The sequence below is a fragment of the Leptinotarsa decemlineata genome, unplaced genomic scaffold (genome assembly GCF_025532065.1).
Source record: "Leptinotarsa decemlineata unplaced genomic scaffold, Ldec_3_MD MMD2_tig00002159_RagTag_RagTag, whole genome shotgun sequence".
NCBI classification, from domain to species: domain Eukaryota; kingdom Metazoa; phylum Arthropoda; class Insecta; order Coleoptera; family Chrysomelidae; genus Leptinotarsa; species Leptinotarsa decemlineata.
The window spans coordinates 5,673,661-5,689,798 of NW_027412574.1; the positions used below are offsets into that span (position 1 = coordinate 5,673,661).

The following is a 16,138-nucleotide window of genomic DNA, read 5'->3' on the forward strand; positions in this document are numbered from 1 at the left end:
ATATGAACAAAAAAAATTCGTAATTTTATGAATGTGTATCTTGTAATGTTATCCAGATTTGGTACTGAAGAAGCGATAAGGCAAGTGTCTTGCACAGAAACATCGATGTCCGCCATTGAGGATGACAGTTTTCCATGAAGTGAAACTTTACCTCTTTCATTTACTTTATTGTGTAGCAATTCTGCGATTTAAATCTGATTCAATTCCATACGAATGTTTGGAATACGAAATGAATAGAGAAAAGCGTTTTTGTATAACTCAGTGTTCATATAAAAGTAGTTGTTTCGAGAGCACTTTTCTATCATGTAATTCAATTTTTATATGAAAGTAGCTGTTTTTCCCAAAAGTATACCCGTTTCAACTGTAAAGAGATCTTTGAAGAGCAGAAAATTAACTGAAAACAATTCCTACCTACACCTCCAACATTTACACTTTCACTTGAGCGATTCGGTCGTTTCAACAAAAAAAGATTTCAACTCATTCATTATGAATTTCAAAGAATAATAAAAAAAATAGGTACTAGGTTAGTAGTAATACTCTGGACTTTTTATGGCAAATACGTTAATTTTCTACTATTGGAAAAAATTTGGAAACGATTTTGCTTAAAAAACATTATTTACATCAATGATCTTATTTGAAAAAATATCTCACAAACAATGCATTCGTTTATAATTGTTTTTCAAACCATGAAAATGAAAACTAAAACAAATATCATCATTAGTGGGCGTGGCTTGGTTTCTCTTAATTAGATTACCTTACTTTGTTTGTGTGCAATTGAGGAGAGGTAGCCAGATGTTATTGATGTTCATTGCCTCTTTTTTCTATTGAAAGTATTTCTGTGTGTTTGAATTTCTATTACCTTTTTATATACTCTTGGATAGTAATTTTGAGTTTTATCGAGTGTTACTGTATCTTTGAAAGAGATAACATGAGTGCCTTCTTTGAAAGAAGGCAACCTAGAACGCTCGCAAATTATCTCATTTGGAGAAACAGTAATATTCGATGAAACTCAAAAATACTATCCAAAAGTATATAGACAGGCAATAGAAATTGAGAAAAGCCGGATAATTTCAATAGAAAAGAAGAGACAATGAACATCAATAAAATATGGGTACCTGTCCTCACAGGTACACAAACAAAGTCACATAATCTTATTTAGAGAAACCAAGCCACGTCCTCTGATAATAATTTAACTAAAATACGATAGTTAATGCGGTCAAAACGACGGAAACAACAACTTGAGCAACAACTCGGGCATTGCGACCATTACCACATCGCCTTTGATAATGACATTCGCAGTACTAGACGAAACGTCAGGTCTTTGTTCAATGATTCATTTGAGTTCTCAACTTTTCGTCATCTCTGTTCATGAATGAATGAAAAAAAAATTTTCGACTTTTTTTTGGTGAGGATCTTTTCTAATTCAGTCTTAAAAGAATAGTTACAAATAATAAAAAAGAACAGGCTATTGGTTGAAGAGTTATCAAGGTTTTCATTTAAACCGTCAATTTTGAAAAAAATATTAGTTGATGAAAGCATAATCAGTGGCGTAACGTGTGGGTTTTCATCCTCGATTGAAGACAAAATGTAACGACGAGATCCATCTTAATTTCATTCAGGTTTGGAGGCCAGCTCCCCTACCCTTTTGACTGATTGTTGGCCTTGAGAGGGGCCAATGGGTACACAACTGATAGATGACGGCATGAAGTCCTAGGACATCAGTGCCGCCCTTCACGGGATACCCCTACCTGGCTGGGGTGGGATGGATGAAAAAGTTATTCATCCTTTAACGGGGGGACAAAATGTAAAGATCCAAGACGAGTACTTGATGGAAATAACCGCGTAAACGCAAGCGAGATATAAGTGGAACCACCTATTGGTGTGACACCCAAGTTAGCTAGCCAAGTTTTCATGTCGGCGCTGGTGATTTGACCAATCTTTAAAACCGACAACTGCGTTAGCAGAAATTTGAGAAGCTTTCCTGGAATGGCATCAGAAAACTTTCACATGTTTCTAGAAATGATATAAAATCAAAAATGGTTAATGCAGTCAAGCTTCTGAAAAATTATTCCATAAAAATTTAAAGTTGAATAGATAAGTACTATTCTGATCATTCCCAATTTGATTTCAACTTAAAAGCCACCGGTAGATAGCTGTTTCAACCTGTTGGGCTTCATCAGTACCAAGTAGGCGGTCCTCGAGTGAAAACAATATGTGAAGAACCAAGAAAAGAGTTCTTGATGAAATAAACTTGACTAGTAAATCAACGTTGCATTTTAAATTGTGTTTATGGTTGATTACCGCCAAATATGGGCCTCACCTTCAGCCGGGATTCAACGATTTTATAACAGCCCTTGAGATAAACTTGGATTGAGTCCCCCCTTTCGTATGCCGCCAGGTGCCGTGGACCCAACTGCCCCCGCAAGCTACGCCACTGAGCATAATTAAGAGGAAAACTGCAATACATTTCTTGCTGTAAAAATATTGCTCGTTCAACTACCCTCCAAATTCCTATTTTTATTTTCATTGTTATATATTTATATTAAATAGAATCAAATATGTTTTATTTTTGATGCGACCCAATCGGGTACCCATGATTAGAGTCCACCCGTAATTTCTCCACATAGGTTAGATTAGGTCCACACTCGACGAAATAAACACAGCTTCGTAACGAAGCCGATTAGTTTGTATGTTGAGTGGTCTTTCAGGTCAGATGGTGAGAGTACGGCTCTGCCGAACTCTAAAAATCTGATACGGTCCCTAGCGGGGCAGGCACAAAGTATGTTTCATCATTTTCAAAACAGAGGCGATACACACTGTTTTCCGACAGTCCGAGTCTCTGCATATGATGATTCAAATGACAGTGACTTGTAAGAAAGCCTGTTAGACATCGTAGTTCATCCCTACTGTAGTCCAACAACTGTTTGGTATGAAGCTTCGAAGGGTGAATAAATGCCTTGGAGCGAGCTAATCCTGGAAGATTCTGCCAGCAATCCATAAATCTTCTTGCCATCCAGGTGTTCAATCTTTGTTTGGCAAAGTCTAAAGTGATGCCAATGACCAGTTCTGGTTCGGAGAAGCTGCTTGCACCACCTTCCTTTTCAGTTTAGCCAAGAATCTAGACCAGAGACAATATGTTGAATCTTCTTATTGAGGGGAGTCGTTTTTGGCAATTTGTTACCAATTTTGACGTTGCTCAGTAGCAGCCAAGAGCTTCCAGCTACACTTTATGAAACTATGAATCTTGATGCAATAGTTTTGTAAAGAAACAATTCTTTTGTTAATTATTGTGTTATCCAAGATCTTTTTTTCAATTTTGAAAAAAACGAACCTCTCTTCTTTGTTTACCTGAATTGCTAATAACTTTTCAATTATTTGTCAGCGCAACTAAACTCGAACTGTAAATTACTCTGTGTGAAATTACACATAAATCTCAATTTTTGATGAAGAGGAATTGGAATTATGTGAAATGGTACTTGTGAATTAAACTTTACCGCAAAATATTGGTTGAAGGAACATGTTCGTATATTGGTGACGTTAGTAGAAAAGATCGATTTCGACATAGTGAGAATTCGATGTCAGGGGAATCATGAGAAATTCAACGTAATGCGTTGTTTCTGTCCTGTAAGATCTGAGAGTTGAGGATACTACTCTGTTCAAAAAATAAGGTGAATTTTCATTTGTCTCCGAAAATATTTATTTATTTATCGATTTTTATTTTGTCCCCTCCAATGTAGTCCCCCTCAGATAAAATACACAGCGTTTTTTTCAATCCTCCAAGATGTTCTGATTTGCACTTTTTGGTAAGTCTTTGAACTCTCTCTGCGATTCGGTTTCTATTTCCTCAATCGCCGCAAAACACCGTCTTTCCATGGGTCTCTTCAATCTTGGGAACAGCGATAAATCGCAGGGGGCCACATCTGGTGAATACGGTGGCAGAAGCATGATCACATTTAATTCCATTTTTTACACAAAATGTGATGCAAATTCTTTGACCTTTTATGCCTCTCACCAACAAACTAAACATGCTCAACAGTTAAAACTGTGAACATATGTCTGAGACAAGTATACCAACATAAAATCATTTAAAAAATTGCTGATCGAATGTACCTAGTCCGCGAAATCTGAACATTCAATTCATTTTTTGAACAGCCTACGCATATTCTTCATGGTTACCTGCAGGAAGTAAAAGGTATACATGAATAAATTTTGAACGTGTATCTGGTTTGTTCACAATGGGCGGAGATCGTTTTCAGTAAAATTATTTTCCAAAAGATTCAGAATTGTATGATCTATCTCTCGGTCTTTCTGTAGCCAGTTGTTTAGCGTGACTGTTTCGTCATGAGTATTCACACAATCGCGATGCGAAGATAAGTTCGAGTGAGTCTGTAGGATTTTGAATTTTGACTACTCATTGTTCGACCCGTGCTGGAAATCACATGTTAAAACGGAAGGCCTCGTTAATTCCTAGCCCGTATAACTTTTGACTTCCAAGAGTTGACTTCCAACAACTCTTTAACGGAAAAACATACTTTTTCAAAAGATATTCATCAATGTAGCTTCTGGATTACATATCTAGAGTTAACACAATGAAAATCGTCACTAGTACATCTGCTCCCATAAAGGTGGAGAACAGAATTTTTCCTTCATAGCTGAAGGGAGTATGTCCATCATCCTGAGCGGTAGTCCACGGTTGAGTTAGCAAACCGTCTTGTCATTTGCTGTTTGTTTCAATATCATTCTGTTTTGTAGTTGTAATTCAAGTATTTGATTTGTAGTTATATGAATAACTGAATTAAAACGGCTTTCGGCTTTCTACTACTTCATCTTGATACAAAAAATGGAGGAATTTTCCAAAGAAAGGAAAGAAGCAAATAATTTTGAAAGATGAAACTACACATAGATTTGTAGATCATGCAAAGAAGTAACGAACTGAAAGAAAAAGCCCTCCCGAAACAGCTACTTTCATATAAACATTGAATTACACGAAAGAAACATTCTTTCGAAACAAATACTTTTATGTGAACATTGAATTATACAAAAAACACTTTTCTCTACTCAGTTTGTATTCCAAACATTCGTTATGGAAATGAATCAGATAACATTCACCGGATTTCTACACAACAAACTAAACGAAAAGAAAAAATGTCACTTACATGGAACACTGTCATCCTCACTGGTAGACATCGATGGTTCGCCATAAGATACTTGCCTTGGGGCTCTTCAGTACCAATCTGGATAACATTATGAGATGAAGCACTCAATTCATAAATTACGGCTTTATGCCACGGAATGAATTTGATCTAGTCATTCAATCGATGAAATCGTAATGACATTCATTCGTTTAATGATTAAATCCCAGTCAAAGAAATCCTGTTTAAATTGAGAGTGTTATATTTTCAGGAGTTACTAATTTTTGGGAAAGAAGGTTTCAAGCTGTCTACTACTCCATTTTGATACAAAAAAAATGTGGGAATCTTTCAAAGAAAAAAAATGAAGCAATCAACTCTGAAAGAAGTAACTCTATACATTTTTTGTGTCAGAATGGAGTAGTAGAATGCCAAAAACTTCATTTCCCAAAAATAAATAAATATTTTTGAATCTATCGAAACAAAAACGTTAGTCCAATTATGTATCAATTTCTCAAAAAAATATTGCATCGAAAACGAAGTTAATATAGGTAATATTATAAAAATCTGGTATATTTTCCTATGTTATTTGTCATTTGAGAAATCGAATTTGAAAGACTTGCGACAACAATATCAAATATGACAGACAACTTCAGACTCAAACTTCAAAAGTGTCTGCTACTCTATGTTTTATTAATGCTCAAAGATTTTATGAATCAAAATTTGAAATTTCAAATTCATGATTTCATTTTACCATCCACCAAACCTGATATTTACTAAAGAATGATGATATAGTCAATATATTTTCTCAAATCGAAATAATGAACAACAAATTCATACCCCTACGGAGATGAATGTGGCCCATGCACTTCTGAAATGCAAGCAGTACCAATGATTAAACTCCTTTCATAAGGGGATGTATTCATGTATTCTTCATATAGTAATCATGAGGTATAAAAACAAATTCCACGCTGCCTGTAGAAAATAAACATTATATTTTTTTGAGAGTCTAGCAAGATAATTAAAAAATGATAGTGTTTACAACCATGTGAATATTTCATTTCGACTATCTAACCAAATAAATAATACAATTCTGAAACAAAGCAGAATTTGTTTCAGTTTATAGAAATTACCTTCAACTAGATCATCTAATGGCCAATTTTTCTCATTTCATTCAGGTGTGGCACACAGATCTACCGAGAACTCAAATGCAAATGGAACACGTAGATAGTGAAGAAGAAATGGTAGAGGTTAGGTTAGGAAACATAAAACCAGGTACATCAATTATACAACAAGAACCATCTAACAAAACCATACATCAAAAGAGGTCTTTGAAAAGAGAAGAAACGGTTATTGAGCTTCTATGTTTAAGGCCCAGTTTCAAGAACAAACCCTCCAGTTTCAGGAGAATAGCAAGACGTTGGTCATCTAGAGATAAACAAAGAAATGAAACTGAGGAAAATGAATCCGATATAGACACGGTAAGATTCTATTGGTTAGTTAATCATTTAGGATATTACCTTCGAATTTTTTGACCCTTTCATGAAAATTAGAATTGAGCCCATTTCACCTTCAACTTCAAAAGTGATATATGTTTTGCACTTGTGCCTTTATTGGTTGAGAACTACTTCTTTGTGTGAAAATATGAAAAATTCAGATTTCAGCATATTGTATTATGAAAATATTGAAGGAAAAAAATTCTATTCAAATCTAAAGAAATGAACTTTGAACGTTTAAGTCAATCACGGATATACTTACACAGTAGGTTGAATGGACTGACGTGTATTAGAAAACAACTACTCCCCTGACTAATACCACGAAGGGCGTTGAATTATATCCGACAGGCGTCAGTGCAGGAATCTTCACAGAAAATTTACTGCATATGCAATTGGCAATACAACTGAAAAAGTCAACTTTCAATTTTGGAACGGGCACACTTGCAGACAGGTTTCGGGCTTATTAGCCACTCATCAGTGCAAGATAGTGGCCATCAATCCATCAGTGGTCAATAATATTCCATAATTGAAAATCGGAATTCTTTCAGAGTATTTCATTCCTCTTCCTAAGTTGGAGCGAACAACAAAATGTCACTCCATCTAGTGGACGAGGTACTAACCAACTGCATATCCGAAATTCGCCCGATTCCTCTGAATAAGGAAGAAACACTTTCTTATTAGTCAGAGTGGTCGACTCTTTCATTTGTATTGCCAATTGCATGTGCAGGAAATTTTCTGTGAAGATTCCCACACTGACGCCTGTCGGATATAATCCAACGCCTTTCGTGGTATTGACCAGGGGAGTAGTTGTTTTCTGATAGGCGTCAGTCCATTCAACCTACTGTATAGGTATATCCGAGACTGGCTTGAACGTTTAAAGTTCATTTCTTTAGATTTGTTTACTACCAGTCTTCAAGCATAGCCCACTGACTAATAAGAAATTATATTCATTTTGAAAGTATACATAATCATAGCTACGGTCACAATCAATTTCTTTCTCTTGTTCAGTTCGAGCACAATTCCGGCAGTTGTCAGCGCAGCATGTCCCACAATATAATCTGAGATTTTGACAACCATAAGAGACACTGCATTTTATTTAAAAGTATTGAAATGTAATTTAAAGAAACTGTTGATGGTGGATGTGAAGAACCTTCACTCCAATCAATTAGACGGATATTTCTGTTACCCAGCCATATTTGGATTTGTTGATGAGCCCGTGTGATGTGTATTCATTCATGGCTACAACTGTTGGAGCCAGAGATGACAACTTTACCGTTAAGTTTATTGTGGTAGATGTCATGAATAATTCTTAGCGAAATTTTTCGAAATATGCTGATTAGTCTTCGACACAACTAAATTTATTCAATCGTATATTTCGAGTCCGTGCAAAACTATTATGCAGTTCTGATCAGCTTCTAATAGCATCGAGATCAAAAGTACCGTTCAAGATCTTAACCTCATCCCTCATATCAAAAAATTTTTCTGAAATATCAAGTTTTTTATTGTAAACCCTGATGTTGACTTGCACCCGGTGAAACAATGAGCAAATAATCAATACTAATTTGTTGACAATGATTTCTTTAGAACTGATAAAATGAAGGCTAGGGGCCACCAAAACAGAGTTTTATAGCGATAAAACGCTTCTTTCCAACACAATAAAACTGACAAAAATGAAATTAATATATATGTGTCATTATCATTAAATCATAAATGACTCTCGGGTCTTAGTTATGAATAATACCCACCATTTCAATCACTGCCACTGTCCAAAACAAATTTACTCAATGAAATGAAACATTCAAAAATGATCGTGATTAAATATTGAAAGTTTGCATGAATTGTTGTAGAGAAATTCACTATATAGTAGGAAGCAGCTCGTGTAAGGACAGTCTACTTCCGAACACGTAACAAACATCACTTTACCTAGATAATAGGGAGTGGATCGAGTAAGTTCGGTCGACTTCCGAACACTCAACAAAAAAAAATCACCAACAGATGGCAAATGATACTTTTTCGAAACGTCGCGTCGCGAGAATAATCCAAGTGAGAATTATAACACAGGACACGCATTAAAACCCGATAAACAGTTCAAATCGCTGACATGCAGTTTATTCATGGATTAGCAAATGGAAATGCGAAAGAATGATTTACCAGTACCGATATCTTGGCAGAGTAATCCCATGTGGAAAATCATTTTGAACGCTACATGCAAGATTATGTGAAACTGGAAATTTTGATAAAAATGCAGGTGGTGGGAGACCAAAAACTGTAACAACATCTGAGCTATAAGAAGCTATACTTGATGCAATAGAAGAAGATCCTTCGAATAGAACAAAGAAGAATTCACCGCAACTGGAAGTCAGTCCAAAAACCATATGAACAGTTCTTGAAAGAAGCCTCCTATACCCATATCACATACATCGGGTCCATGCTCTACTGCCTCGGGATTTTCACCCAAAATTAATGTTTTGCAGGTGGTTGATTCATACGATGGCTCACAATAATAATGTTTTACCAAATGTTGTATTTACAAATGAAGCAAATTTTTCACGAGATGCTATTATGAACTTTCACAATGACCAATTTTGGGCCGACCAAAATCCACACGTTATTAGAGAAAGTCATTTTCAGCAACAATATAAATGATTGATGACTACTTAATTGCCCATTTTTTTCTAACAGCAAGATTAACAGATGAACCCAACACGGACTTTTCGCAAGATCGTTAACCCGTTTTGTTATATGTGGCGGTACTTGTAAGAGGCAACATGTAGTGTATACACGACGCACAGAGTGGTAAAAGCACCTAAAATGTAGCCAAAAATGAATTCTCACTTTCTTTGAATATTATGGATAGAAATTGACCTATTGTGATATTCTTAATAAAAATGAAGACAAATCAATAATGAAGATGAAATAAAATATTTTTTTGTATTGAAAAAAGGTTTATTACATAAGACATGAAAGGCGATTGTCATCTCGAGTTTTTGTGCTTGGTTCTTAATATACTCAATTTCTTTATTCGTGATATCTTTATCTTCTTTTATATATCTGATACGTATAGGCTCGAAAATCTTGGCGATGAAAGTTGCGTGTTCTGCCATATTATTTGATTACCATTCATAAGTCGAGGAGGTACCAAGGAACTTAAAAATATATTTGCATCACTGCTTCCCTCTTCTTCAAACTTTTGCTTATATTGAGTTTGGTTGAAACCATCACATTCCCATTTATACATCAGGATGAAGCCGAAGTACGAATTTTCATCAGGATCATATATTTGAGGAATAGGGTCTAAATATTTACAGAGTTGTAATGCTGTATGGTCTAACAAGTCTTGTAATTTTACCTTTGCAATAGTCTCGCTAATGTTTTTTGTATATATGAATCACCTCATATTGATTCATGGTCAAATCGGCTTCTATAATGTAAGCTTTTTCGGGCGTGTGTTTTTTTTGTAGCCACAGTCTTACTCCCAATACCAGCTGCTCTACGAAACTTCATCGCACTGGTTGTACATTTGGTCACTTTTGCAATGTCATTGTTTCTACTAGATCGATGACTCAGCTATGCTGTACAAGTCAGTTCATCAACAACTACATTCTCTCTGAGTTCATTTGTTTTACAACGTTTTGTGCGTTCACTTGATTCCGCGAATTATTTGCTCGAGTGATATTTGGAACTTCCAGAACTGGGCCAGTAGGTAATAAAATCTCACCATTAAGCCATTCGTGGTCTTTTTCTAAGAAACGACTTTTTGAAGTTCATCACTTTTTTCGGGGGGCACTTGGTTATTTCAACCAATTTTTCTTCCAAATCCTGGAGCTTTCTGTCAAGCAGTCGCTGTGGACTTGTTCTAACAAGCCTGTGTAGTTTTTTCTTGTCATAGATATAACAGAAGGTCCACAATATGTAACAATTGATAAAGTATCACTTGAAATTACAATTTTTCGCAAAAGAAAAATTCTATTTGAATTGAAAAAAATTCTATGAAATGTGAATACTTGTGAATGATTTTGCTCCATAAACTTATTGAAGTGCTCTGAGCTTTATATAGCATCAAACGTTGCTGATGTGTGTACAGTTTTCTGGTTCAGAACAGTGTTTCATGCTTTTGACAAGCAGCCTTTGCAATTCCAGCGACATGATTGTGCCAAAACATATTGATGTCCATTTTAACCTCCAACAAACTTATCGAAGCAGAAGAGGAATTGTCTCACCTGACATTATTATATGCGGTTCGGAGACATTTATCTTTTCAGAGAAAACCTATGCCTGGGTTTTTATGGCATTGCTTTGAACCTGGTTACGTTCATCACAATTCGAAATTACTTCTAGATCCTCATTAAGATATGCAACTTCCTGCTGCCGGTGAAGATGTGCATCCATATGGAATGACGAGCAAGTGTGCTGTCGTCAGCAAAGCAATATATTGGATTCTTGGTTTTTTCCAATAAGTTGTTAATATACATTCCTTTTTTTTAATGCCCCCCCTTTTATTTTTTAAATGGGTCAACTCAGAAAATTGAAATTTAGGATAATGAAATTAATGCATGAATACTTTATTTTGAAGTGAAATTGACAGGTGAAAGTTTCGAAATGGCGACTATGAGCCATCTGGGGAAAAAAATTAATGGAAAAAGTTGTGACACATCTTTTTGAAGCTCCTGACAAATTCTTGACAATCCTAGAACATAATGTCAATATCCTCAACTACTACAAAATGGCGGAACTTTTAATAATGGCCTGAATACATTGACATTTAACTACATAATATGGGGTAATAAGGTTGAGGTCTGTTCAGGAGATACTCGAAATGGTTGCTTTGAACTTCTTGACACATGATATGGTGACTATCCGATATTCCACACCGAACATTTCCGAACACAGTAACGTCAATATCTCTACACATATTTATTATTCTCTGCCTTATATTTAATATTGAAGCAGGTTCAGTTCGTACACCTTTTTGATCCAAAAAGCCCCATAAAAAAAGTCCAAAGGTGTCAAATCTGGCGAGCGGGCTGGCCATTCTGTAGGACCTCGACGGCCAATCCAACGACCGGGAAAAGTAGTTTCCAAATATTTTCTTACTTGTCTGGAGTAATGTGGTGGTGCTACATCTTGTTGGAATGCAATATCCATATCGAATTCATTAGGATTGGCTTTCAACAGTAGTTTCCAACATATTCAAATACAGTTCCCCTGTTGAATTTTGATCAATAAATAGAGGTCCTACAATATGGTTTACCAATATTTCTGACGGAACGTTCATTTTTTCTGGATATTGGGTCCCGGAAAACGTGAGGGTTGGTGTAACTCCAATAACGGCAATTTGGTCTGTGAACATTGGGTCATTTCCCTTTATTTTTTTCCCAGATGGCGCCCAGTCGCCATCTTGAAGTTTCATCTGTCAATTTCACTTCAAAATAAAGTATTCATGCATTAATATCATTATCTCAAATTTTAATTTTTTGAGTTGACCAGTTCAAAAAATAAAAGGGTGGGGGGCATTGAAGAAATGCACTGCACAATAAAAAGAGAATTGGAAACAATATGAATCCCTGGATAACGCGTGAGAGTATTCGAAAGATATCCATCGACGGCCACTTGCACAAACTGCTCCGGATATATGTTGATGATGTATTTGCTACCTAGGACCATAACCCAGATGATATTAACGTTTTCTTGAATTTTTTGAATCCAAGAGAACTCACGATAAAGTTTATATCAGAAAGAAAAGTTCATAATCAACTTTCTTTTCTCGATGTTATGATAAAAAAATCGATAAATACTCCGTATACGAGTGTTTATCGAAAGGAAACTCATACTAATAGATATCTCCACGTTTCAAAAGGTATAGTTAGATGTTTGTATAATAGAGCCAAGACAGTTTGCCATTCAGTTCATGATATGAAAGAGGAAATAACTATTCTTGAAGCGGTTTTGGATCAAAACTTATATCCTGAGCAGTTTATGGGCAGATCTCTCAATGGAGTATACAGTTCCCACAGTCACTATAAACCCAACAACAATATATATACTTAATAAACCTTATCGGGTTGTTGGAAGTGCCATATGGCAGTTAAAAAGGAATATTTCTAGAAATATCGATATTAATGTGTTTGTCTTCAGGAAATTATTAAATGTTCCGCCATTTTGTAGTAGGTGAAGATATTGACTTCATATTTTAGGGTTGTGAAGTATTCGTCAGGAGCTTCATGATGATGTATCAATTAAATGGAAAGAGGGGTCCTTTCCCTTTATTTTTTTCCCAGATGGCGCCCAGTCGCCATCTTGAAGTTTCATCTGTCAATTCCTCTTCAAAATAAAGTATTCATGCATTAATTTCATTATCTCAAATTTCGATTTTTTGGATCCCTGGATAACGCCAGCCATATCATCGAAGTTTGGCCAGCAAACCCTATTGCCACACACGGTCAAAGGCCTTAGAAATATCAAATGCAACAGCTCTTGACTCTCCATGTTTATCGATTGTGTTATTCCAAATATGGGTGACAGGTACTCGTACGATAGAAGGTCGCCTGTTGTAATTGCTTGAACAACATTTTGAGTTAGTGTTGGAGAAGATGTAGAAGTTATTTCAACAGTGTGATGTTTTTTGAAACACCTCAATGTTGTTAGTCGTGACTATTTTTGAAATGTACTCGAAATGTTTTGTTTATATCAACGTCACATTGAAAAAATATTATGTACTTTTATTTTCATTTTCAGGATATGCAGCAACAGAGTTCGCAGTCCATTATGTAGATATTTGCTGATCTGGAAATCTAAAAATGCTTGAATTCGGCTGAAAGAAATTTCTAGATATCATTCAGCGTTGGAATAGACGAGATCAAGTAAAGAAAAAGCCAGGTCGCGCTATCGTCCATGTATTCATTTACGATTAACTTCCAGTGGGCAAAAAACTGCTTCATGCGTAATATTTTATACTTCTCTTATACGTCTCATGAAAATAATATCGAAGTATATGCTATCACATATTTTATCAATTATGATGTTGAGTCATGTAATAAAGAATAATACCATGGTTGTTGTGGAATGTCTTACTTACACGTCGAGGAAATATCAACGAATCTTCATGAGAACTGATTAGTTGCTCTTTACATGAAATAAAGTATCGATGTCTTGTCCTTGGCCGTACCAGGTAGCATACGTGAAAAAGTAAAACCTTATTAATCCTTAGTTCGCAGAAGTTTCGAGTGAGAGTTGAATATAATGATTCTTTCCAGTTGACGCTTCTTAAATAATGAAAAAAAAAACAAATATTTTATAGGGTTGCCAAGATATGTGAAATGAACTCAAGAGTACATTTTTTATTTCTCGCTCTCCATCAGATCCTATTCCTCAGAATGTTGAAGAAACCAGGTATTTTGTTATACACTCACAGACAAAAATATTGCATATTTTATTTTAACCCTTGATTTCATGTTTATTACTATTTTTCTGAATCTTTATGCAGTTTTCATTACTAAATGGTATATGCTGAAGTATCTAACGTATATTGATTGCCAAATAAACCAGACATTGAAACATTATGACACACTTGTAGAAGAAGTAATGGAATAGACTATTTTTGTTAAAAATATTTAATAATAACAAGCAACAATGACGACAAAATTAAAGTTCTTTGAGGCAACATAGTAACAGTTCAGTACTTGGTGTTTCCTCCCCTAGCTCTAACGATATCCTGCATCCTCCTGGGCATTCTTCGCAAAAGGTCTTTCAGGTTTCTTGTGGAATTCGATTCCAGTCTGCCTGTGCAGCATTTCTTAATTCTGCAATTGAGTAAGGAGCTGGATTTCGTGCTCGTATATGTCTTTTGAGGATGTCCCGAATATGTTCTATGGGATTTGCGTCAGGACTGTTTGATGGCCGCTCCTCTGCCTCAAGTCCAACAACTTCAAGATACTGGGTGACTGTTCTTGCAGCATGTGCACGAGCATGTTCATGCATTAGCACGAGATTGTCGTAACCAATGAAGCTGCCCTGAGGTAAAACATGCTCTTCAAGGATGTTACGTATGTACCAGTCATAATTCTTTATTAAATTCTCCTGTATAAGCTCAGTGCGACTGTCCCAACTAATGCCACCCCACAACATAATGGAACCACCACCAAAGCTAACGTTATGTACAAGATTACATTTGCGAAACGTTCTCCAGATCTTCTGTATCTTGTGGTTTCCATAACTGTATTCTTGTTTCATCTGTTAAAAGATTTTTTCCCACTGATATTCATTCCAGTTGACATGGGATGTGGCAAATTGTAACTGTTTAGATTTGTGACGAGTGAGAACCTTCGGAACTCTGGCAGGGTGTTTTGGATTCAAACCAACTTCTTTGAGTCTTATTACTATTTTGACACTCATTTTGACTTGTCTTGTGCTCAGTAAATCATTTCTGAGATGCGGTGCTGTAAGCGTGCGATTTCGCAAACATTGAATTTTCAAATATTGCTCATCACTTGGCGTTGTACTTCTTATTGTATCCCTTCACAATACAAGAAATAGTCGATTGATGGATATGCAATCTACGCGCAATATCTTCTTGCCTGCATTCCTCATTGACTTAAAGTAACAATTTTAATTTCACTAGCTCGGACTTCCATTGTCTACTATATAAAATGATTTGAAATCCCTAAAACAACTAAAAAAGAAGAATTGAAAATGAATAGCTGAAAATAACAATTATATTAACCAAAATAAACCTGAAATGAAATAATAGTGAAATAAAATACAAGTAAAAATAGAACAATTGAATAAATAAAAATAAAGAAATGAAAAAAGAAAATAAAAATAAAAAGTGGAGAGATTCCAAGTCACGTTAGTTCACGACGTTTCGATTGTTAGTATGTACAATCGTCTTCAGGTGATGACTGGACTGATTCCTCCAAGAGATGACTATTTATAGGTCGTTCGAGTACTTTCACTTATCCCCGCTTTTCATTTTCCGCTTCACTGGTTCCGTGGGAGATGACTGTTCGGCGGGAGTTGGCTATTTTTCGCTTGATGATGGGTTTCCATATGTTGCGTATTTCTACGCTGGCTTGGCTGAATACGTTGTTGGACAACATGTATGCGGCTTCCGTGAATTTTCTCCTAAACCAATGTTCCTCTCTGTGCAAGATCTCAGCTTGGGACCACTCGATGTTGTGTTGATGGGTCCAAACATGGTCTGCTATTCCTGATTTGCTGGTTTTAACATAAACTAATTCGCTCAAATACGGCATCTAACTGAAAAAACTACAGAATCAAGACATAAAGTACTCTAAATGTCATTCTGACAACAATAAACAAAACAATAGACATTAATAGTGGCGAAGGCACACTATTCAAAGTTTGTAATTTGTACCATTACTTTCTACAGCTATAGCGACTATGTCCAAGCATTCTTTTATCTATACTGAATGGAAATTTACGTAAAATACTTTGGCCTTCAAACATTCATCAAGAAAAGTAAATGATGTGTTAAGAGAAAATATATTAACATAT

At 35.6% G+C, this 16,138-nt stretch overlaps 1 protein-coding gene across 1 annotated transcript in view; it reads left to right on the forward strand.

Moving 5' to 3' along the window:
• The window catches only part of LOC111512997 (opsin, ultraviolet-sensitive), a 29,823-nt gene extending 16,153 nt beyond the window's left edge, over positions 1-13,670 (forward strand). Inside the window, exons 4-5 of the mRNA XM_074177116.1 lie at positions 6,308-6,610; positions 13,361-13,670. Coding sequence (XP_074033217.1) covers positions 6,308-6,610; positions 13,361-13,396 — 339 coding nt within the window. The 3' untranslated portion in view covers positions 13,397-13,670. The remainder of the gene's footprint in view (positions 1-6,307; positions 6,611-13,360) is intronic.
• The last annotated feature ends 2,468 nt before the right edge of the window (positions 13,671-16,138 follow it).